Genomic DNA, 24,848 nt, shown 5'->3' on the forward strand with positions numbered 1-24,848 from the left:
GAAATCTTAGCAAAACAGCAGATATAAAAACATTATTGTATACTAGTTCATACATCTGGAGAAAAGTGGAACAATATTTCAAATGTAGTGTTGCAATAGGAATGTTTCGGGAAGAGGTTGGATTTGTGATTGTTTTTATTTCTATCACATGATAGAAGGCTTGAGATTCAAGAATCATTTAACACACGAGAGCTCTGAGAATCTTATTATACTGTTTTTCTACTTAGGATTGTAATTTCTATACACCGGTGTGAGATTTGAAACTTTAGAATAATAAACCAAACGGTGATAATCATGTTTACTTTTCTACTTGTGCTGATCGTTCTTTGGCAAGTGTTTGGTTTTCTCACTTGGAAAAGTGGTACAAATGAAACTAATCTGTACAAATTTACTCAAATTCCAATGGCCTTAATGCATTTAATCATTGTATCTAGTCACTCTATAATTTACATTCATTATTTATCATTTTTCCCCTTTACCCAATCGCTTTCCTGGATTGTACAGTGTAGTTTATACTGTAGACAGATGATTTATGTATAGTCTTGTATAATTGAATGCCTTTTTAATGCTGATAATTTCTTTTCGTTTTCCTCAGAATAGACTTTAAAGTTCTGCTGCTGGTGTATAAATCTGTTAATGAAACATTGTTAAATGACTGAGGGACATTTTTTAATTATTCTATTGTTGGTTTAATATTTTTTTACTGTTGATGGCCAATTCTGTTTGTTTTTAAACTGTTCAATGTTTTCTGTGGCACTTTTTAATCATGTACGTATGAATTGCTCTGTGAATGAAATGCTCTATACAAACACATTTCCCTTGCCTTTTCATCTTGTTTCAATTTCTACTTGGAGCCACTGTAACAAAAGTTATTTCCCCCTGGGATTATTAAGGTATTTCTAAATCTGATTGTGTATTATTCAGTGTCTTTGAGATACATATTTTAATACAACAAAGCAAAAATAAAACAGCAACGGTTGAGCTCTTTCTGTCGGTCATATTTTAACCAACTCAAGTTTATTCAGAATAAATCCAACATACTACACAACATGGAAACATTCAAGACAATTCTGTTTAATTTTCTTTTTTTTTTTTTAGCACAAATGATTAAATATTAATCAAAGTGTTGGAAAAGTTACAAATAACCAGGCTATGCAGTCTTTAACACTCTATAACAAGCTACCGGTAGGACAGACACTGGTTAATGTTGCTTCTTAATTTTCAATCAGACAAATACAAGCTGTGATTCAACCCAGTCCACGACTGATCATCTACCGCTGTTTGTTTGTGCTCCTAAATGAACTGAAAGTATTGGGAACTTTGAACTTAGTTCAAACATTCAAGCAATGATAATCGACGTCACCACATGCACACAGGGTAGCATGAAATGTAGCACGCACACACACAGCTTCAGTGGGGAAGCATTTCTTGTTGATTGTATATGGAAGTGACAACAGTGGGGTCGTGCTGTGCTGATTACGTGATGAGCAATGATTTGAACATCACCTGTGGATTCCTGATTTCAAAAAACCTATTTAGATTTATTTATTTTTTTGAAGAAAAAAAACACCACTGAATACTTAACATAGAGCTGGGCAATATGAAGCATTTACCAAAGCCTAATATTTTGTCTTAAAATATCAAGATGTTTTGACAATACATTTTTTCTAAAAAAAAAAAAAAATAGGATTCTGGGTCAAAGTCACTGCCATGGAGTCACTTTTACTGAGAGCCACCTGCACAATATCATTATCAACATGCATGCCACTTTTGGCTTTTCCTCATAAAGGACAGCACGTGTGAGTGGGTTCTGTAGAAGTAATATACAGTGTCTGCGCAGAGCTGCTTATCTGTTTACAAATACCTGCTGTGGTATTTATCTAGAACAGTCGGCCCATGTGTTCTACTTGACTGCTGTGTGAATGCCCCGTCTGATATCTGTTCACAGGTTTATTAAAACAAAAACAAAGAACACAAAAAAATTGTCCTGCTGATGAAAAAAAAAGCATTAAAACTAAATGCAAAAAGTTCTCAATTTATATGATTTATAATTGCAACTAAGGAACATTTGCTTTTAAATAGTGCAGATCATAAGCACTTTACTATTTCTGTGGTATTAATAAGTTCCGTTTTTAACAGAAGCTACCGACACCACACTGAAATTGAGCCGACTCGACAAAGCATGTCAACATCTCCTAATATTTAGGGATTGCGGATGCCACTGAGTCAGAGCCCTCTGTGTAACCCTGCCTGGACTCAAGTGTGTTAATCTCTGTGAACAGCTGTGGAAAAAAAAAGAACAAACCTCACCAGGTCAAAGCTGCTAAATTAGCAGCTAAATTATGTTGATATGTGTTAAAGAAAAGAACTATACGTTTGTGAAATGAAGTCAAACTTCAAATGTATCCTAGCTGTTTACAATGAAATAACAAAGGTTAGGAATAGCATATATAATAGCTAATGGGTAATTAGGGTCCTATAAAATCCATGTTAACAGAATCGTGGACAGAATCACGGAATCGACCAATGAAAACAGAATCCACTGTTGAGCGTAGAAATGGACAGAATCGTGATGAAACGCCGTCATCGTGAGGCAAGGAACGTTTTTTTTTTTTTTTTTTTTTTTAATGGGGAAATGTTTTCGGGGAGCGCTCAATAAATGCACCGCCTTCCCCTTCCCGTCTTGGCCTAAACCACCCGAAACACCGCCCTAAACTGCCAAAAAACTACGCAAATCATCACTGACTCCAAAATACAGAGCCACCAGTGCCCGTTTAACTTTGCTGTGCCTGTGAAACTCTCGTCAAGCGCTGTGGCGCTCTGTGAAAACATGATCAGCTGTAATCGCTTCACATGCTAGGAGCATTTGAACAACATCTCATCAGAGTTACAGAAGATCCGTGGGAAAAGTTGCATGTTGTTGTGGACGAGACCATCGATGCCAGGGATTGTAGAGTCTGAAACATCGTAGGTTAATGATAACTTGGTAGCTTCTAATACTGTCAAATATTCTGGTCCCTAGTGGTGAAATAACTGTGAGCGTCCATTTATTTTTGTTTATTCATTACGGTCTGGAATGATGTCATTAGGATCATTTAAATTAGGTTAATTTAAATTAAGTTGACCAAAACTTAATCAATAAACCTGATCAGATTCAGTAAATCATTAATGCTATTCTCACACATCTTTATATGACATGAATGATTAAAAAGGAGCAGTCAGAATAATCCATGTCAGTACAACTTATATCTACTTTTTAATTGTATGTTACTCATTATTTAAATTTTTTTTTTGACATACATTTTTGTTTAATTATTGTTTTATTTAGTATGTATTTTGTTTCCTCACAGGAGTTAAAAAGTGACATTTTCAGAAAAAATTGTTTCTAAAAAAAAAAAAAAAAAATTGTAAAAAATGAATGCGGAAAACACGGAAGTTGGAAAAAAATTAAAAAACGGAATTTATAAAAAAATAAAATGGATTTTATAGGGCCCTAGTTAATGAGGTGAGCTGAACTGGTTTATGGTTACCACATGAGGTATACTGGTTATGTCTAAACCCTGATTACAAAGTGAATAAAGTGTTACATATAGCTATGTGTGACTTCAAATGGGTGATTATGTAGAACAGTGAGTTGAGAACATGTTGAGAACAGCGGCCTTATTATCGGAGGGTTGCCGGTTCGAGTCTCACCCGGGCCAACACTGTGGGATGCTGAGCAAGTCCCTTAACCCCCAACTGCTCCCTGGGAGCCACACCTCAGGGATGGGTTAAATGCAGAGAACAAATTTTGTATATGTTTAAAAACATATATGACAATAATAAATAATAAACTACTTCTACTTCTAGCAACAAAGTAGAGCTGGTATCCAAGCATGAAATTACAGTAACTGTCAGAGAGTTAGTGAGGTTGTGAGTAATTGCTTATTACAGGTCAATTTGAATTTAGCCTGAAATGAAAAAATTCAAATGTCTTCTCATTAAAGTGACCGACGCTTCTAGTTTGAGGGAAGTAAACAGTGATTTTTACTGGCAGATCAAACTAACATTCAGGAAGGAAGCTATAAACTTCCTCTTTTTACATCAGCCACTAAGAACGTGGCTTCACTCAACAACAATAAAAGTTCTAGCTTATTTGTTCAGAGAAAGCATCATGCTGCCTATCTGTAGAACCGACTGAGACGTTGGATTACAGTGAGACTGTCGCTGTCGTGTGTTAGTCAGCCACTGGCAAAAACTTCACCACACAAATCTGCACCCAAAACTTCAAGGCCCACACAAACAGGCTGTGTTGTTAGTCTAAAGCTCCAGAACATTCCACACAGAGCAGAAAACAGATGACTGTGCCAAGTAGAAGCCCAAACGATTGAGAGCAGACAAAAAAGCAGCACTTAGTGGGTTTTTTTTGTTTTGCTTTGCTTGTTTCTTCCTCTCACTGCAGACCTGGATGAATCCAAGCTCTGAAAGGTGACAGGAAATTCCACAGTTAGTGATGTCGCCTCTAACATAGTCCAGAGCTCAGGCAGATACAGGCTCTTTGGGAGGGGGTGAGATAAGTGCTGGCTGGGCTTGGAGGTGGGAGGAGGTGTGAGAGAGGACCTCACGTCATTACTCGCTGCACTGTTGAGCGTTCGTGAGCACATGACTGCTCTCTGCAGTGAAGTCTACTGAGCAGCCGCTGGAGCTTGTTGGAGAAGTTTTTGTTCATCTGTCTGTACATGAGAGGCATCGCAAAGCTGCTGGAGAACGCCAACAGCCTCGACACGCACCGCAAGAAGTAATAAGTGGGCAAGTAATGTGCGTTGCTGATGTACCCTGGTGCACCGGCTACAGTGTGCACCAACAGGGTCATGTAGTATGGGCTCCACAGCACAAACTGCACACACACTGAGGCCAGCAGCAGTCTGTGTATCGACGGATCCAAGCGAGCAGAGTCCTGATCTAGAGGCGTCGACTCCTTCCTGATGCGTAAAATCAACACAAAGGCGTAAAGCACCGCCACCGCTGGAACCACGTAGCCGATGAACATCATAATGGCGTCTGCTGCTTCCTTGTTCTGCATTTTGGAGCACTCCACCATCTTTGTGGAGATGTGGTTGCAAACGTAAAAAAGCAGCGAAGAGAAGCTTGTGAGCACCGCGCCCCCCCAGATGAATCCACACACGTGTTTGGTGTTGTACACACTGGACATGTAGGTCCGCGGCAGCGCCCGCTCGATATAGTAGTCCAGACTGAGCAGCGTGGTGGAGTACATGATTACCAGGGAGGAGATGTTGAAGAGGATGACCAGGGTGATGTAGACCTCGTTGCTGTACTCCCAGGCATGCCAGCGGGTGAAGGTGGAGCTCAGGAGCTCCACGGGGGCCACCAGGTTCAGAACCAGACCTGCAATGGCCATGTTGACAAAATAGACATCCGGCATGGTCATGGACACCTTGTTGGAGAGGTTTACCACCACCAGCAGCACATTGTAGCACAGTCCTAGTGGGAAGCACACCAGGAGGTAGACAAGGGAGAGGATGGACAGAATGAGGCCAAAGTCCTCGCACAGCCGAAAGTCCACGCTGGTGTCCGTCTCATTGTAAACCATGCAGATCCACATCGCTATCCCAGGTGCTCGTCAAGCACGGTCAACAGGCCCACTGCAGACAGAGAGATAGACAGTTTGTTAATCTATAGGGGTGTAAATCACTCGTTTCATTCTGTGACGATACAATGTCGATTATCAGAACAACTATTTCATATTTGCCGATGTCACAATGCCTGCCACGATTTGATTTGATTTAGAGGCCTGTAACTGATATCAGACAATAATCTGGGGTTTTTTTTTCCACATTGAAGAATAAAAACACAATATTGAAACATTTTGAGAATTGTATTGCCTGACTGTTTAAGGCATTTACATGAAAAACATTCTTTGAAAAACCTTTTTCTCACCAATTAACGTTTGGTGTTTTAACAGAGCGGAAGGCAAAAAGACGTTTAGTCTGATTTGACTAAATCATTGATCAAACAAACGATTAATCTTTACACCACTACTGACTCCTATTTATAATTCATATCATTGATATAGTCATGGTATTGTTTATCGTAAATGATATAAAATTAATACTTTATTTCATTTCTTATTTTTGTAATATGGTGGTTCTATATGCATTACTTAAATTCAACGATATGAATTATATATTGTGTTTTGCAGTGTGTTTATCTTTGTCACATGACCACACAGGTGTTTTCGATCACGTTACCTTTATAAGGATGTGTACCCATTGTTCGTGCTCTGTCTGATAAAGGGTGTGAGCCTGAAACGTTACACTTTTCATTAAACCTGTCTTTTGGAGCCATATCTGATGACTTACAATACAGGTAGGCTGTTCTTTGGTGTAAAAAGCATTTAACAAAACATCAGTCCGTCTTAATACAGAATCAAACTGTCCATAGAAATGTATCCTGACTTACATAGATAAGGTTTTCTAGTAGTTTCTGGGTCTCAGTACCCCTTAAAACCTCTTAACTATTGACCTTCATTTAAAGGTGCAGTCGGTAACTTGGAAGAGAGAGGACTTACATTTGCACAAGTACAACTTTCAGATCCCTCCCTCTCTGCTGCTCTCTTGCCCTGGTTCCAAAGTCCCTCCCCCCAGAGGAGGCTGGCCTGAATATTGCTAAACGACCAATAAACCACACAACAAAACCGATAAAGGTGCGTTCACACCGAACGCGATTGAAGTGACTGAAGCCACTAGATTACATTCAAACCAATGTACTGTAAATAACGCGACCTCAAGTTATCTCTCCTCAAGCGACATGATTTGCGTGACAAGGTCGCGCTTGACCAAGTCACTCAAAGTTTAAAAATTTGAACTTTTCAAGCAACTTCAAGCGACAACTCCCCCACCTTCACTGTCTGTAGAGCTGAGGTAGTAGCTCCTCCCTCCCGCTACAGTGAGACAGCTGCAGCGGAGGGCCATACTACACTTCCTCAACTTACCAGGGCAAAATTAAAGCCTACATTCTTGGTGAATTCATCCTTTAGTAACTCCGTAAGTTGATCATTTAAATCGTAAATGTGGAGCTTTCTATGATAAGTGCTGTAAACATACAGCCAGGAAGAAGTGCTTAACCCTCTCTCTCCTCTGTCACCGGCTCTACACACACACCCTCTTCCCTGGTCATTGCGTCAATGGAGCGATGAAGTGATGGAATGACCAAAAAGCACACTATATTCAAGCGACTCTTCAGGGGCGATTAAAGTGACTGCAGTCACATTTGGTGTGAACGCACCTTTGCCGTGTAAGCTGTTGATGCTAACGCTAGCTGAGGAGGAAAGAGGGGCGGGAGCTGTGATCAACAGCTGTCAGACAGTCCAACAAACACAACCCTGGCTCTGATTGGTTCTTTTTGCTCGGTCGCAGTGGATTCTGGAAATTTAGAGTAGGTGCAGTAGGCGGGACTTTCTTTTTTTCAGATTACTAGTTAATGTAATGCTGTCTTTACATAGTGACAGTTTAGTAAATATGACAAAAAGTCACTTTTATAAGAGTTACCTATTGCACCTTTAATCCTATAGACAACTAAAATAATGATAAAGAATTTTTGCATCAGCAGACAGAAATATTCACTGGATCATTACCATAGTTGGAGCTTTTATTGGCCAAAGCAAATTCAGTAACACAAACGTATGATTGATGGCAGATTTGATACAAACCGTAGGCTTTAATGAGCCCAAAGCTGAGGAAGACTTCAGGGCTCAGACTGTTTAGAACATTAAATCAAAAATGGATTAAAAAGGCAAATTGATGCCAAAGCTCTCTCTGTCCATTATTTCAGAGTCTGAAAACAAATAGTTGTTACTGTGTAATGTAGCTAATGTAATGCAGTGGTACATTGTAAAGTAAAGCTCTTTGGAGCTCCATAACTGGTAATAAAAGTTCTATAAAACTAAGACCGTTCACCACTTCATTATCGATATTCCGTGAATATGTATGTATTTTTTTTTTAATTTCCAATGACTTTATACTGAAAGACTGGCATTTAGTAAACGTAGCTGGGTCATACTTTTAAAACGTGGCAATCCAAGAAAAAACCCTAAAAACAACTGAACATCTTATATTTCATCTTTGTGCATTTTCAGTGATTTATTGACTTCTTTTTTATTACTAACATCTGCATGTTCTTTGTTTTTTTTTAAAAAAAAGAAAGGAAACCTGAGCAGTTATTTTTTTCGATGAGCAGATTTCAGGGCTCTGTTTTCGGTTTGTGAGCTGGCAGCGGGAGCAGGCGAGGCCTCGACATAAAAGCACGTCAGCCACAACTCGGCTATTATGCCCTGGGTAACACCGTTAATTTCACTTCACTGCATCTGACTGACAAAACACAAACGCCTCGCAATATGTTTCATCTGCAAGCCCAGCCTAAAAAACAACCCACTATTTCTCCGTACAGCACAGAACACATTGTTTTCCAAGTTGGACACTGTAGTAAGTTTACAGTCTTCCCGTGCATCTGCTTGTCCTTGAGATCACATTTCAGCAGAAGGGCCCTGTTGCCCTTGTATCGTAGCGACTGAAGAGTTACACTTCACAGGCGACTTTAGTGCTCCATGCTCTCCGTAAAGCACACATTTGTTTTCTGTTCAGGTTACGGTCAAGTTGACTGGGGGCCAGGCCTGTGGTGATAGGTAGATTTATAAGGAGTGAAACGTGAAGCAGATTCAGGAAAAGGGTCAGTGACGAGCCCGCAGAGGATTGAAGTTCAACTCAAGGTGAGAGGGGGAAAAAATAGATGACTACAAGAAGGCGGATGAGGTTAGAAAAAAAGGGGGCCGACTTACAGAATTCATTGTAGCAGGGTTCCTACAGTTAGTTTAGTCAAATTAAATTCAAGACTTTTTATTGCCATTTGAAATTAAATTTAAAACCAACTTCACAGTATACAGTATATAATTTGGGGAAAAAATGCCATGTTACTTACATAAAGTTAGGGTATATTTTTTCCTGTGTCTAGTGCAGACTAGTGGTCTTCAAAGTAAACACACAAAAATACACAAAATGATAGTAAAATACGCAAAAAAAGCCAGGCTGAAATTACCAAAATCACTCCAAAAACACACAAGATGACTACAAAAATTGCCAGAAATCTATAAAACAACAAAAAGACATAAAAATTTAAACCATTGAACAAAATCTTTGCTGGACAGGCAACGTTGTTAAAAGTTGCTGAAAGCATGAGTCCAGCTGCAACCATGTCACTGTTTTGTAGTCGGTTCCGCTGTCATGATTGCGCAATGTTGCGGTAAATTATAAATTTTACCATTTATTTTGAAATGTTCGACAATCATAAAATCATACTTATTAGATGTTAAAATGTAAGACTTTTTAAACATTAATTTAATGAATTTTTATGATAATTAAAGCCCTATTTTTAGATTCATGAATTTAATGCCTTTTAAGACCTTTTAAGGATCCGCAGGAACCCTGCGTAGTGGGCTTTGCATACATTATTCACAAACTTTTGGTTTGGGGAGGGAACATGATCATTGAGCAGCAGAATCTCAGGAGAAAAATCCACTAAACAGTGTGGATTAGATTGTTTTTGATGATTCAAAGACCCTTTTAGAGTAGAAATATAGTGTGCTAATAAATACGGTAAATGCTGAGATTTCTGGAAACCCTCTCCCATGAGGAAGCTCGGGAACAAAGTGTAAGAAGGTAGTTTTCTTTCAGGAGGATGAATAATCATGCCAGCAAAAGCAAAACAATCTTCCATTCACTTACGCAACAACACTACAGAGGGACTGTTTTGGCCTCAAGCTTCAGACACACATACACACACAAGCTCCCTCCTCTGTACTACTATAACCAGCTGTAATGAGACTATGAAAAAGAGGAAAAGGGGGGTGGGTTGCACTGGAAGTGGATGAGGAAGAACAAAGTGTAGTTAGTTACTCAAACAAACCTGTTTTCAGAGAGACAAAAACAGTGCTCTGCCCTAATGTAAACATGGCTCTTTGAACAGCAGCAGCCCAGTGACTGATTGGTTAAAACCGTCCTTAACAAAAGCACATCATTAGCAAATCTACTCTCCCATTGATTATGAACTCTTACCAGTGTGTGCTTCCTCGCCCTTCAGTTAGCGCTTTAGCAGAAAAGGACTCCAAGGGAATCTGTCCCCATTCATTAGCACCTGCTTTATAGAGACGTCTCTGCCTGTCCCTACCCTTTCATTACCATGCAGGCTCATTCAGCTGCTTCCGAGAGCTGCAGGGCATCTCATCATTTGGTACGAAAAGAAAAAAAAAAGTCTAGGCTAATTAGTGGATAAAGATGTTTCTTAAAAAAAAAATACTTATTAACACAACTTTAGTTGAAGTGGCTCATTTAAAACCTAAACAGATGCTTTAGTACTCCGATGTATTGAAATACGGCCGCTACGCTTGAATCCAGACAAGCGTGCTGGTTGTGTTGTTTGTTATGTCATCACAACATCCTGTTTTGGCCGGGTTGTTTCAGTGAAAAAGTGTTTCGGTGGCTACATTTTTGGTGCATCGCTAGTTAATAGAGTCAACTATTATTACTACTTTTACATTTTATATGTTTGTGATTTACAAAAATTGGATCTTGTGGTGGAATCAAGCAAGATGTATAATAGATGTATAATACACGTTAGCCACACTGCTAGACCCTCAGCCCCCTTCATAGAAAAGCGTGGTATGGTTTTAAAACATTTAATTACCGCCAACCAGCAATCATCCTCAAGTTTGAACGAAATCCCGTGCACCCTAATAATTGAAGATACGATGCTTCTGTTGTGACTTATCACCAGGTAAACTGGTAAACACCATTTGAACGGATACACCAATGGCAAAACCTGTCTTTGTACTACTACCTTTTCAGATTTGAAGGCAGTCATAAGAAACCTGAACCACTTGTTTATCACAACACATTAAAGACACCTTAACATGTAGCGCAAGATTTTGAATGGAATTATGGGTGGGTAAAATATATACTGTATATACACTACCGGTCAAAAATTTTAGAATACCCTAATTTTTCCAGTTATCTATTGCAGTCCAAGTCATGCAAGTCCAATGAATAGCTTGAAATGGTAAGTACGGAGCAGCCAGAGGTGTAAAAAAAAAAAAATATTTGGTTACCCAAAACTTAAAAATAATGTACATTTCAGAATTATACAAATAGGCCTTTTTCAGGGAACACAAAGTAGGTTAACAATTTAAAGCTGTTCTGCAGCAATGAAGGTTGAATCAGCCTTGAAAGCTGGTGCTACTAGTTCCTCCAGGTGTTCCAACTTTTCTGGGTTACTTACCACCCCCTCTGTTTGCATAAAAGCAGTGTTGGAACACTGTACTTTGATGAGTCAAAAATTTAGAATACATTTTGGTCTATAAATTGATTCCATGATTTCTTTTTCAACTCAAATTTATTCTATGCTTTCATTTCAGAGTGCAATGGCACAATAAAGAAAAATATGGAACCTAAGGAAGACATGGTTGTCCATATAAAGTTTATGAAGGTTTTTTTTTTTTTCTTTACTGCATGTGTCAGGGCCGTTGTTAAAGTCATCCCACTCTACTTCAGCATATTTTGCTAGCAGCAAGAGATCTCTAGTTTTCCATTCAGAAATAGTCTGAGATTAGGAAAATGTCAACTCTTCTAATTTGGAGGACTTGCATTGTCACTCTGCATGAGGTTTGTCTGGATCGATTAAGTGTGATGGGGACCTTTTTATTTCCAAGTCAATTTTAGAGTCTGTCAAAACTTCAGCTGAAAGGCGACACTGGGATGGTCGAGTAAAAGGTCAGCAACACTGTTAAATAACAAAACCAGGAAAACAGTTGCTGCGCCACACTGGTAGAACTTAAAATCTGACTGTGTTATAGCAGTTTTTTTTTTTTAGACACACTGATTATTGTTCATTTCTATGCTAATGATTGAAAAACATGTCATCTGTTGCTTGTTAGTTTTGACTAATGCAGTCACTAAAAGCTTTCAGGGAAGATTTCCTTGGAAAAAAAAAAAAGCAATAACAACTCAGGTTCCTCTGCCTTTCATATGGCTTTCATTACAGTGGATGCCATGGTGACAAGCAGAGAGAGAAGACAGAGTGATTTAAATACATCCGGTAACGAAGCAGGACAACGTTACCTTTGGACACGACTTTGACTGTTGTCTTAGACTTGGTTAAGCCTCCTCTGAACTTTTTGCAACACTCCCTGTAAAATGCGGTTAAGTTAAATACTCCCAGAGGGGGGAGGCACTGCTTTAGCGTGCTTCAGCTCCGTCAAACATGAGCTTGTAAGAGTGACGCCCACGTGCTTGACGTCCCAGAGTTTTGAAATCAGATCTTGCAGGCTGATGGGAGTAGTGTGACACGCTGGGCCCACACCCCCTCATCTGTCCTTACTGGAATTTACAGAACATTTTCAGAAAGTACACAGTGATGTCAACGGATTTGGTGCACGAGGAATACTACAAAGAGAAAATAAGCGTAGATGACTCACTTTCACACATTAGTGGCTGTGCACCAGAGCCAACAAGTAATAACAACTGAAAAATAGGGTGAACAGAAGAGCGTTTGTGGTTTAAAGTAAGAAATAACTACACCGTACATGGCATTCATGTATGTTTCCTCATTGTGACTAAAATGTTTGGAGGTAAAAACTCCCAAAAATAATTGATTTTGTAAGTGCAAAACAGCGAAACAATGGCAGACTTAATAGACGTAAAAAATATACTTAACCCAATCACCTTGGGTTAAGTGTATTTTCTCTAGCTTGAGCTTGTCTTCTCATCTTCTTTCTGGCAACACGTTTCACTGTCACAGGCGTCAACAAAGTCGGAGTTCAACGGTCAACTCAAAGCTGGCTTACTGCCATTAAGCCCCCAGGCGCCCACGCCCCTTCAGTCACATGGATGAAGTTGACAACAAGTGCAACGCTGACGTCTCAAAAGACCTTAGGTATGGTGGTTAGTGAATGCCAAAAAAAAGGGGCATTTCTCTTTAATTGAAATAGTCTGTGTTAATAATTGATCAAACGCTTTGACATCCTTTACCATAGCAATGATGTATGCAGTGTGGGGGGCTACTGGTAAAAGGAACAGGTGAATTATTAATGCATTATACAGTTAAAGATTAGTTAATGTGTGGCCCCTCAGAACAATATTAAAGTGACACATTCAATAATGTTCACATGTGACTGATTGTTTTAATGCAGAATGTATATTTCACATTTCATCTTAAGACCATGTATTTGCAAAATGTTATCCTTTAAACAAAATTAGAAAAACAAAACATTATCTTTAATATTAAATTAGGTGCTCACCCTGTTTTGGCTCTCTATTGGTCAGTTAACTTTTAAACACTTTCAAAAGCACTTGATATGGATTTGCAACCCATTCCAGCAGAAGCTGCAGCCATATTTGTTGTTATGGAATCGATAGAGGGTTTTATACAATCCCAACAGGCCATGGAAATGTAATCTCTTTTACAACGTTGCTTACACAGAGAATAATACTTCTACTTCTGAAAATTGGAAAAACCCGCCAAAAGCGTCTCTGTGGTTGAGTGGTGTCATGCAGTTTATTCAGTTGGAAAAGATCAAACACTCACTCAGAGGATCTAGGGAAAAGTTCTTCACCATTTGGGACTCGGTGTAGGTTTGTTTGTATATATATTTGGCTGAACTCAAAAGCTCTTCCTAAAATAACCAGACAGCAACTGCATATTTTTCATTTTACTTTCACATTCACTTTCCTTTTCTCTCCATTCATGCACAGTACATCTGCGATTTATTAATTTCCCTCCTATTAGTCTGTACTCCCAAACACCACCAATTTCATGGATTATATTTTTATTTGTTCTGCTAGTAGAGGTTATTTTACTTTATGTATGTGTTCTGCAGATGAACGGGACAGGGGGATTGTTGATTTTTTTTTAATTTCTTTTATTAATTTTGTGTTCAAATCTAAACACATAATGTAAAAATACAACAACTGTACATATTTCTTTATACTCATGTCTGTTAGCATTTGTAAACAAAAAAGAATAGTAAAAGCTATAATAATATATTAAACTAGGTATGTTTGTGTAAAAAATAAGTTTATTATCACTTGTTTAATAGGAGTGTTGCATGGGAATTAAAGTGTCTTTTGACCTTTCCGTCACAATCAAACTCACTTATTATGGCAGAGCCCTTTGGGATCCCAATGATAAAAAAGATGACTGTAAATTAAATGATCTGTTTGTTTTTCTCACATTTAAACTACTGAACAAACTGTTTTCTACAATTGTGTGTGTGTGTTTTTTTATTTCTCCTTTTTCTTTTTTTTTACTTTAGAAAAAAGAACCACCTTGGTAAAAAATAATAATAAATAAATAAATAAAATAAAATTGTGGCTGAGCACTATGTGATGACTTACTGTAATAATTATCGCCATATGAATAAAGTTGAATTGGATCCAGTGCAGTGAAAAAGCCCTCGCTGTTGGCAGGTTTGTAGTGAGATTACACTTGTCTACACACTGAGAGCTGTCAGGACTTCCTCACTAGAGTTGGCTCAGCTTCCAGAGGCCAGTTCACCACAGCTCACTTTCACACGTTGAACTAGACTCCCAGCACTTCTCATATGTTAGAAATCAAGTAACAACTCACCGCAAACTCGCACAGGTTTGTCTCGGGATCGAACCTACGGAGGCATCGGGTCTGGATGTGGCATTTCCACTGGCATTTCATCCGAGCGGACAGAGACAGAGAAAGAGAGAAAAAGACGAACGTGTCGTCGCTAAAAGTCTGCTACAGCAGCGCTGTGTCGGACTCCACTCACTCGGCTCTGCTTTTAGGGACTTTTCGGACGAGCCTCCGGCTGAGAAGAGGGAAGACCGCTGTTAGACTTTTACTACTACCGGAGTGCTGCTGAGCCTCACTGTGTACACACGTGACCCTCCCCCACCGCCCGCTCACTCAGCGCGTGAGGCCCCGAACAGTCTGCTCTCTGCTCTGATTGGACGAAAGGCCAGAGGGCGGGGCCGACACTCAAACACGCTCACTAACGGTCCGTTCTATCACACTTGTGAGGACTTTATGTTCAATAATAATTTATCAATGTGCATTCTTACATTGATTAGATCAAACTGAAAATTCTAAAACTCCATCACATTATTCAATAAAGTTTGTTAAACTTCAGAGACTATCAAAATGTGCACTTTTATTACCAATGTTAGTAATTAACCTTTTATTAATTAATTAATGTATTTATTTATTTATGAGCATGTGTGGAATGTATGGCACACGCTGTATGCTACCGGGCACTTGAACTTCCCCTTCTGGGGATGAATAAAGTATCTATCTATCTATCTATCTATCTATCTATCTATCTATCTATCTATCTATCTATCTATCTATCTATCCATCCATCCATCCATCCATCCATCCATCCATCCATCCATCCATCCATCTATCTATCTATCTATCTATCTATCTATCTATCTATCTATCTATCTATCATCTATCATCTATCTATCTGAAATAGCTTTTGTAGCCACACTTCCAGTAAAAATATTGTTGTTTGTATTGATTTTTTAATAGAAGAGATGTAGGCAAAAAGTCCTACATAATATTAGATCATCTTTCTCTGATCCCCTCCTACCATTCCCACATCTATTCCCAGTACAAAGCAGGTGTCAATAAAACCGTTAAAAAGTTAAAACTATGATGGAGAGTGGCACGGTGGTGTAGTGGTTAGTAACGTCTGCTTCACAGCAGCAGGAAGGTCCTGGGTTCAAATAGGGAGGACATTTTGGCCATTTCTGTGTGGAGTTGTATGTTCTCCCTGTGCTGCATGGATTTTCTGGATGTATTATGATCTCCTTCCGCCATTCAAGAAGCCTAAAAATGTATGTTTGGTGGGGCTATGTTCATATTGCAAGCCTATATGCTCTATTCAGATTTTTAATTTTTTTTATCTTTAGAAAAGTCACATTTTTTTTGCAGCTCATTCATACACACATTAAATGCATCTTCTATCAGTATTCATTCTAAGACCTCACTCTCCTTCCACTGTCTACTTTACACTCTGTCCTCCACCTTTTTTACCCAGCCACTCCTCCTCAACTCAACTCAACTTTATTTATATAGCGCAAATTACAACAAAGTCATCTCAGTGCGCTTAACAAAATATAAAGTTCATAGTAAAAAAAAAGAACCAAAAAAAGATCCACATGAACAAGCAATTAGCGACAGTGGGAGGAAAAAACTTCCTCTATTTTATAGGAAGTAATCTCCAGCAGAACCAGGTTCAGAGGTGGCAGCCATCCACTTTGACTGGTTGGGGTTAGTGAACAGCAGGGCAAACAGGATAGGATAGAAGGATAGTCCATCCGAGTTTCCCAGACTAGCTGAGCTGCAAACCATCGATCAGGAACTGCCAGCTCCTGCATCAAGACACCTGAAACAGAAAAGAGAACCCTCGGAGGGTGAGGAGAAGACACAGACTGCAGGAAAAACATGAGACATTATGGTACACTTGTTCTTAGTGGTTGGGTTAATATTAATATTAAACGTCTTGCGGCCTCCGCCATGCTCTGAAATGCTACCACGACAGACGAGGCATACGGAGGCGTCCTCCTGGGATGCAGAATTATGACCTTGAGGTTGGATAAATTGCGATCCAGCTGTTCAGACAGTAGTCGCATTGCAAACTATCAGACACGTATCTGATTAAGGACCACCCATGAAAGTGGGCTGGGTCGGATTAGAAAAAAAATACTGTGTTTAACCGATCAGATACAGGTCGCATATGGGCAAAAAAAAAAAAAAAAAAAATTGTATTTGAGTCTGAACGTATCCTTGGAGTGAATAGGAGTGTGAGTGGTTGTCTGTCTGTCTGTGATGGACTGGTGTCCTGTCCAGGTTGTACCCCCCGCCTCGTACACTTTGAGATAACCCCCAGCTTACCCCCGCGACCGTGAACAGGAACAAGCAGTCAGACAATGAATGAGTGAATGAAAACTATAATTACAGTGCATGAAAGAGCTCTGCTGTGTAGTATAGTGAAAGGAAACATGATCCATATCTCAGCCCTTCCTAAATGAATGGACCAATGGTGAGTGGCTTATCAATACAGTTTTGTTTTGCAAACAGAATGTTTTTGTGCTCGTCTTATTCCAACGTATCGGTTGCTTTTTGAAGAAAAATGAAATGAGAGCTGATCAATAGAGTAGATAGGGTTTTAAATGGGGTTTTAAATGATCAATGGGGCAGGTAAATGCCAAGATAAATAAATAAATAAACAATATTGCATACTTTCGATGATTTAATTAGTAGCTGAGATATAAATGACTAACTATTGGAGAGAGCTTATAGAATCTATAAACATAAAGTAATCAAATAACTGTAATTAATTCAATCTGCAAAAAAAAGTTTTTAACAGTCTGTTGTGAATATATTTTTGAGCTTCTCTCAATTTTGAAATCAAAATGCGTCTCTGTAGTTATGCTTTGCATTGTCGACTTATGTATTTGTGAGTTGACAGTCATTGGTTGATATAATCGCCATGTCTGTGCTTTTTCTAGACATTATTGTTTGTTTTTGTTTCTATCATATATTCATCACAGTATAAATGTCAGGCTGATAAATGATTTCCTAGCTCTTTATGTAATATTTTCACAGTAAGTGTGTTTGTTTCTCTATCTGGCTTTTCCTGAATACTATTTTATTGCTCACCATAATCTGACAAGAAACATTTCCAGCTAAAAAGCCACTTTTTCCTCACCACAAGGTTTTTTTTTCAACGCCCAGACTGCCACCAGCAATAAGTGGACCAAATAAGTGATTCAGAAAACTCAGGATGATGGGAAAAAGAGATGGACATTACTACAAGGCCGTCACCTACATGTGACCCACACACGCCTGCACGTTATTGGACCGTGATATTGTCTGTTAAACAAATCAACCCAGGAAAAGAAACCCACTAAACCGCAGCTGAATTTGTGAACTCTTCTTGCTCTGCATTAGGTCACATTTTGAAAGAGACCTGTTAGGCAGAAATAATATCAAGTTAGAGACCTAAACATCAGTACAGTAGCTGCATTTATTTCCATTATTCATAAATCTTTGACTTTAGTGTCACCCTTTGAACCTTGGCTGTTCAGAATCCTGCATAGCCAAACTATAAAAGCCAAATTGGCTTATTGTTTGCCCAAATATACAGTATCTGTTTTTACTATTTAATAAAAAGCTCACAATATTCATATTGGATCTACCTTATATTTGTCATGGGATCAAATCTGAACATCGTTTTTAGGTTTTTTTTGCATATACTGTATGTATGAAAGTTTTTTAAAAAAAATACATTTTCTTTAAATTTATTTTAAAAGGCAACCCCATAGATTGAATGCAATGTCAATGTTCTCTTCTGTTCTTTACAGAAAGGCAAGAGGCGAAAGCAAAAGTATTGAACAATAAACACAGTATGTCTGAGTGATAAATTGGCTTTGTGTAAACTTGTTGAACACGGTGTTTAGTTAAGCACCTGGTTTTTACTAAGAAGATTAGGGAGAGTGATTTAAATTCCTTACCGTTTACAGTACATATCCTAATCCTGTCAAATAAACATTTTCTAGAACAAACAAAATACTGAAGTAAACCAGAGGCTATGAGATAAAATGTAGAATATACACATTTTCTGCCTCATTTACCAAAATATGCTGTATCAATGTGGTAAACAGTAATTTCATCATTATGTGTGTGTGTGTGTGTGTGTGTGTGGCAGAGCAACCTCTGTGTTCTGGTCCGTCTTTTAATTTCCTGGCAGGAAATTTCTTGTTGAGTTAGAATATAGCAGGAGAATATTTCATTAAAATCTGAAAAACTATCCATGTACCCCTGTCTGCTCTCTGGGTAAGTGATAGATTAGTTACTGCTACTTGATTAAAATGAAAAACTGCATATTGTTCCCTTATGAAAACAAAGTGCGTCATTATGAGCCGGTGAGTGGCCTTCAGCTTCATGGGAACATTACACAGACATTTTCTCCAGAAATGAAAATATATAATGGAGCTGAACAACTAGCAGCACTGCTCTAAAGCTCTTCTGCTCTTGTTGTTGCTAGAGTCGGAGAATTTAAGTCAACGATGGCCGTTATGAATGGACTAGAGATGCTGAGTTACAGTATATCTATCATTCCTGACTGAATAGTTTCAGCTAAAAATCTCAGACTCATTTCATTTTTATGTTTTCAATTGTTTGTGTATTTGTGTTGAATGTCTGGCAGGAGACACATGACTGGTTTTCCAGTAAATCAGAGTTCACACATTGTGAAATCTGTATCTAAGCTATGCAGTGGTTTCCACCACATCATCCTAATAATCACGAAGAACCATTTCTTACTTTGTGGGGGCCCTATGCAGTTTGCATAACTACATAAAAAGATCCTTATCCCACAAATGGTCCACAAACTGCAGAAGGATAACCTGTCAATCATCCCCATAATCCCTAACACCACATACTGCTCAAGTCTGAATTACAACAATTTTGACATGATTACGCCAAAAAAACAATGGCCAACGCTAATGATCGCAGTCTGTTTTATTCTTATATCCTACATTTACTTCTAAGCCTGTAAGAAACAAAGAGATTCATTTCATTTTTCTCAGAGGTTTCAGCTTTGTGGCCCCATAGTGATGCAAGTGTAAAAGGTAGTTTTTTTGTCTGCAAAAAGTTGTGAAAGTGTGCAGCTCACTTTAAGCTACACAATGTTTTGTAAGTATATCAACTTATAGACCCCCTAACGGCCCACATCAGAAGTGACGTAGCTGGAGGCAGAAACAGGAAACGCCACTGGTTAAAGCATAGATATATATAAACACTAGATGACGCCAGCGTAGCTCAACGGCAGCCATCTTTCCTCAGACAACTGACGTTCTGACGTGCTCTTCGGTAGCTGTTTGAAGGTGAGCTATCAGCTTAAACAAAAATACCCTTAACTTAATAAAATATTGATGGATTTATAAACGGTATACCTTATTACAAAGCTTATCATACGAAGGTATGACATAGGATGCTTGTACATGGTGAAATTGCCGCTTGCTGTTTGAAAATTGAGCAAGTTAGGGCGTCTGAGGCAAGATGGTCGCTACGTTGCTACGCTGCTCCCCATTGTCTAACAGCGCGGGTAAGTCATCTAGTGTTTATATGTATCTGTGGTGGTTTGCCTCCAGGCTAAGCCCCGCCCAACAAAATACGTCACAATGTTTACACACAATCAAGTGTCTATTTGTACGGTTGCCGTACGGACCACCCGCAGTGCTAATGGTGCGGTTACCGAAGTACACGTAAGTAGCGTTTTAGGGTTACGGTTAGGATTAGGTGTAGGATTAGGTTATAACTTAATTATGCAACAATTTTTAGGCTTGGGGTTAGAGTTAGGGTCAGGTTTTAGGGTAAGGTTTAGTCTTAGTCATGTGACCTAAACTGACCAATGACTGACCTATCACGTGACCTAAAATGGTCAAATAGGGGCACTGCGTACATATAGAATGTCTGTATATTGATACAGAAACTGTACGGGTAGCCACTGCCAACAATCAAAGGGTCTATATTGTACCAATTCTACCAATAGACCAAACCTACATCTCAGCCACGTGCGCTGACAGCTAGTGGCACTTTGCCATGTGGTCTGGGACCAGACATGGCAGATTCACCCTTTTAAAGGATGCAAATATCTGCTGATAAAAATCAATACAAAAGTGTTAGGTTCTGTATCTTTTTTCTTTCACTTTTAGTTCTGCCTTTTTAGTCAGTCTTAGTTTGTGCACTTGTGTGCAGTCTCAGTTTGTAGTTGTTTTGATTCTTGTGACCTGTTCTTCTTGTGAGTCTCCAGTCTCATCATCAGTGTGCATGTGCTGTTGAGTGATTAGCTCCCTTGTGTTTGATACTCAGGTGTGCTGCATTTCCTGGTTAGCCTCCCTCATTAATTAGCTGATTGTTGGGAAACAGAAAGGTTGCTGCTTCATTGTAGTTCCGTGGGTCCACTCCTCTCCTGTTTCCCCTTGTGCCTGCTTTTATTTTCAAACTTTGGTTTTTGGGAGTTTTTGTGACAATAAAGTCAACCGGCTCTACGAGAGACACTCCAGCATTCTGCCTCCTTCACTCTCTGCATCGGGGTTGTCCTTCACTCCAGCTGGTTTTAGACAGCCTGAAACTGTCTGATTCCTTCTTGGATCTTCTTCACGCATTAGTAGGGGAATGGCACTGTGCCTATCTGTGGCCCCCGTGTATGTGTGTACATTAAAATCAAGGACTATTTCACTGAAATGAATGCACTGAAACTACTTGCGCAAAGATTAAAGGACGACTACAAAGAAGGTAAACATGTCTAACCCTAACCCTAACCCTGTCACAACATGTTGACCTATAAAATGTGATGGATCTCGCATGCATATGGGAAACTGACTTAACAAACAGTACAAGTCAGAATTTGATCTATAATAACATTTGATCATACATTTACAATTGTCATCCAAATTCTGCATTTACACACTGCTGAATTTCAATCGTTATTCTATTGGCAGTGGCTGTCAATTTGTAACACTTATCCATATACCGGCATTTATCCGTACTTAACGCCCCTCACTGGCCAGTTGAGGTAAAGTAATAGGTGCACCAAGTGACCTAAACTGGCCAATGAGACGCTACGCACTTATACTTCTGTTTGTATTAATACATCAACTTTATTACGGACTAACTACCCTAACCCTAGCCGCAACCCAAACCGATGTTACGGACTAACTAACCCTAACCCTAGCCATAACCCTAACCCCTAACCCTAACCTACGTTACGGACTAACTAACCCTAACCCTAGCCGTAACCCTAACCCCTAACCCTAACCTACGTTACGGACTAACTAACCCTAACACTAACCGTAACCCTAACTCCTAACCCTAACCTACGTTACGGACTAACTAACCCTAACCCTAACCCTAGCCGTAACCCTAACCCCTAACCCTAACCTACGTTATGGACTAACTAACCCTAACCCTAGCCGTAACCCTAACCTACGTTACGGACTAACTAACCCTAATCCTAACCGTAACCCTAACCCCTAACCCTAACCTACGTTACGGACTAACTAACCCTAACACTAACCGTAACCCTAACCCCTAACCCTAACCTACGTTACGGACTAACTAACTCTAACCCTAACCCTAGCCGTAACCCTAACCCCTAACCCTAAACTACGTTATGAACTAACTAACCCTAACCGCACAGAATGGTCACGTGACTTCCAGTAACGCCATCTTCCGTACGGATAGAATGTCGGTATATGGATACGTATTACATACTAGTTGACACTTTCTATTCTATAATAAGATGACACATCCATACACATCTACGGATAATTTGGATACCACAAACCAGCTAACATTAATGTTTTTTAATTGTGGGATGAAGCCGGAGTTTATCAAAGACAATCCCAGTACCAGAGAACAATTCACGACAATTCACTTGGATTCAAACCCACTATCTATGGTCTTTTTGCTGTGAGGCAGAGATGCCAACAATAACAGCACTTGATTCTGTAGAACTGTCAAAAATATTTTTTTATGTTGGAAAAACACTCATTTATGTCAGCCCATTTCTCTAAAGCTACACTATTACTTCAACCATGAATTCTGAAGACGTGTTGAATTAAGTATGTACTTCATATTAAAACTATGACAAACGCTCAGAGACTCACCATGTTGTTTTCACTACTTTTGTTTATTTCTGTATTTTGAGACTGTTGTGCGTCATTTGTACTATACACACATGTTCTCTCTCCACCTTGGCCTTTATTAGAGGTTTACACAGAGAAGATGTGCTGATTAATAGTGGATTGTGTGGTAGCATTAATGGGGACATTTCCTGCAGCAGGAGTGAGAGCCAGAGCAGGAGTGGGTCAAGGGTCTGCTGACGATATCACAGTTTATCCCCAATCAAGCTTACAAATCTGCTCCTATTCTTGGCCACCTAGGTGCCATTTTAAGGCTCAGGTCTGCATTTACTTACTGTAAGACTTTATGGCCTGTTTACAAATGGCTTCCCTCGGTGTATGTGCTGCACGCTCGCACTTAGTTTGGCACCAGATGGTCGAAGACATGTAATGTGAGTGTAATGATAACGAATTAACCCATGTGTCAACATTTTATCGGATTACGCTCTTAAAATGTCTATATTCTCTTAATCTGCTATCTATCAAGGAGGCTCCTAAAATATCACTGACTGCTACATGTTACATTCATATTTAAGAGCTGAAATGCACACAGTCTGAGACTGACAGCATGACACTGAATTTTCCTGCTTGTTGTGCACATGTCTTTAAGCCTAAAGCCTGAGAGTGCACATTAAGCTCATTATAGTCGGTGGTGCAGATTATATTATGTTGCAAACTGTCGCCAATGCAGAATCTGAGACAAATTATTTTCAAATGGTAGTGAAGAAGAGAGCAGACAAATGTGAAGGAAGCTTATTTTATGAATATAACCCAGTAGAATGGACATATATTACTGTGGAGTGACCATGTGTCACAGTGGAAAGGCTGTATCTGTAATACAGATCTTCTATTACACAACCATAGAGCACAGCTTGATATTTGTTCCCAAAGTAAGGAGATATGAGTCTCATGATAATCCAAAACAGTTTTTTTTTTTTTTTTTCATACAACACAAGTGGAGATGGACCCAGCCGTATGTTGTTATTGTGTTTCTACCACGGCTGATTTGGCTCCTCACTGAAGTCTGTCATCTTGTCAGACAGCTTTCTGGAAAGAAAAATCCCCTTGTGGCAGAACTTGTTTGTGTTATCGGGCGTGACTGTTGTATTAGTGCGTGTTTGTGTGTGTGGACTGAACAAAATCACAAACCATGGATTCATTTAACACTATTACATAATTTTTCTTTACTACACAGTACATTTTGCAGTGTTAAAGCAGAACTAAGTAACTTTTTCACCTTAATAAATCCTTCTCCTAGTCCCTCTGACAGTAAGATAAGTGTATTTGGGGTGATTGGGGGGACTTTCATCTCACCCCTGCTGTCTCTGGCCAGGAAAATGCACTTGCAACTTTCCCGGCCTCCGACCCGGTGGCAGTCTCAGCTCTGTTCTCGTGACACCACGTACTGCTTTACGGCAGCTCAATACACACTAAAGGTGCGTTCACACCGAATGCGACTGTAGTCACTTAAATCGCCCGTGATGAGTCACTTGAACACTTCATCACTGTGTGTGTCTGCACAGCAGGATGAGGGGAGACAGCTGGCTGATCACTTCCCTTATCATAAACAGCACAGCTTTTACGGTATAAATGGTCAACTTACGGAGTTATTGAAGGATGAGTTCACTCAGAATGTAGGCTTACTCAGCAAGGTAATCGATTTAATGTTTAGGAAGCCTCCCGCTGCCCGTCTCACTGTAGCGGGAGGGAGGAGCTGCTGCCTCAGGGGGTGCGGGGTGTTTACGACGGTGACATAACCAAAAGGGACCTTTAGGTGGCGCGCTAAGCGCAAAATACTTAGTTCTGCTTTAAATATGCTGTGTTAAAGTTCATTGACTCTTTCATAATTATTACAACAGATTGAGTAAAATGCCCCTAGTGATGGTGAAAATTTCCATTTATGTGCTGTATCACCTCTAATAATAATAATGGCTTCGATTTATATAGTGCTTTTTTCTCGAGGAGACTCAAAGCGCGTACAGAATCCATTATTCATTCACCCCAGTCACTCACATCAATTGGCTGAATGGTTGTTCAAATCAACTGTAACATTATTTTACAGGTGTGTGCATTTGCACC

The 24,848-nt window shown here is 39.3% G+C and overlaps 1 protein-coding gene and 1 long non-coding RNA gene across 2 annotated transcripts; one reads left to right on the top strand and one right to left on the bottom strand.

The window, feature by feature from the left end:
• The first annotated feature begins 1,182 nt into the window (after nt 1–1,182).
• Nucleotides 1,183–22,595, top strand: LOC114469015 (uncharacterized). Its single transcript, XR_003674696.1, has 3 exons — nt 1,183–1,255; nt 6,258–6,262; nt 22,585–22,595. It is a non-coding gene; the product is annotated as an uncharacterized LOC114469015 (long non-coding RNA).
• On the bottom strand, nt 3,419–14,958 carry gpr146 (G protein-coupled receptor 146). Its single transcript, XM_028456231.1, has 2 exons — nt 14,671–14,958; nt 3,419–5,642 (listed from the first exon to the last, which is right to left on the bottom strand). Exon 2 carries the CDS (start codon nt 5,600–5,602, stop codon nt 4,601–4,603), a length of 1,002 nt encoding a protein of 333 aa, XP_028312032.1. The 5' UTR covers nt 5,603–5,642; nt 14,671–14,958; the 3' UTR covers nt 3,419–4,600.
• Nucleotides 22,596–24,848: the final 2,253 nt, after the last annotated feature.

Source organism: Gouania willdenowi, chromosome 8 (assembly GCF_900634775.1).
Source record: "Gouania willdenowi chromosome 8, fGouWil2.1, whole genome shotgun sequence".
Lineage (NCBI taxonomy): Eukaryota > Metazoa > Chordata > Actinopteri > Blenniiformes > Gobiesocidae > Gouania > Gouania willdenowi.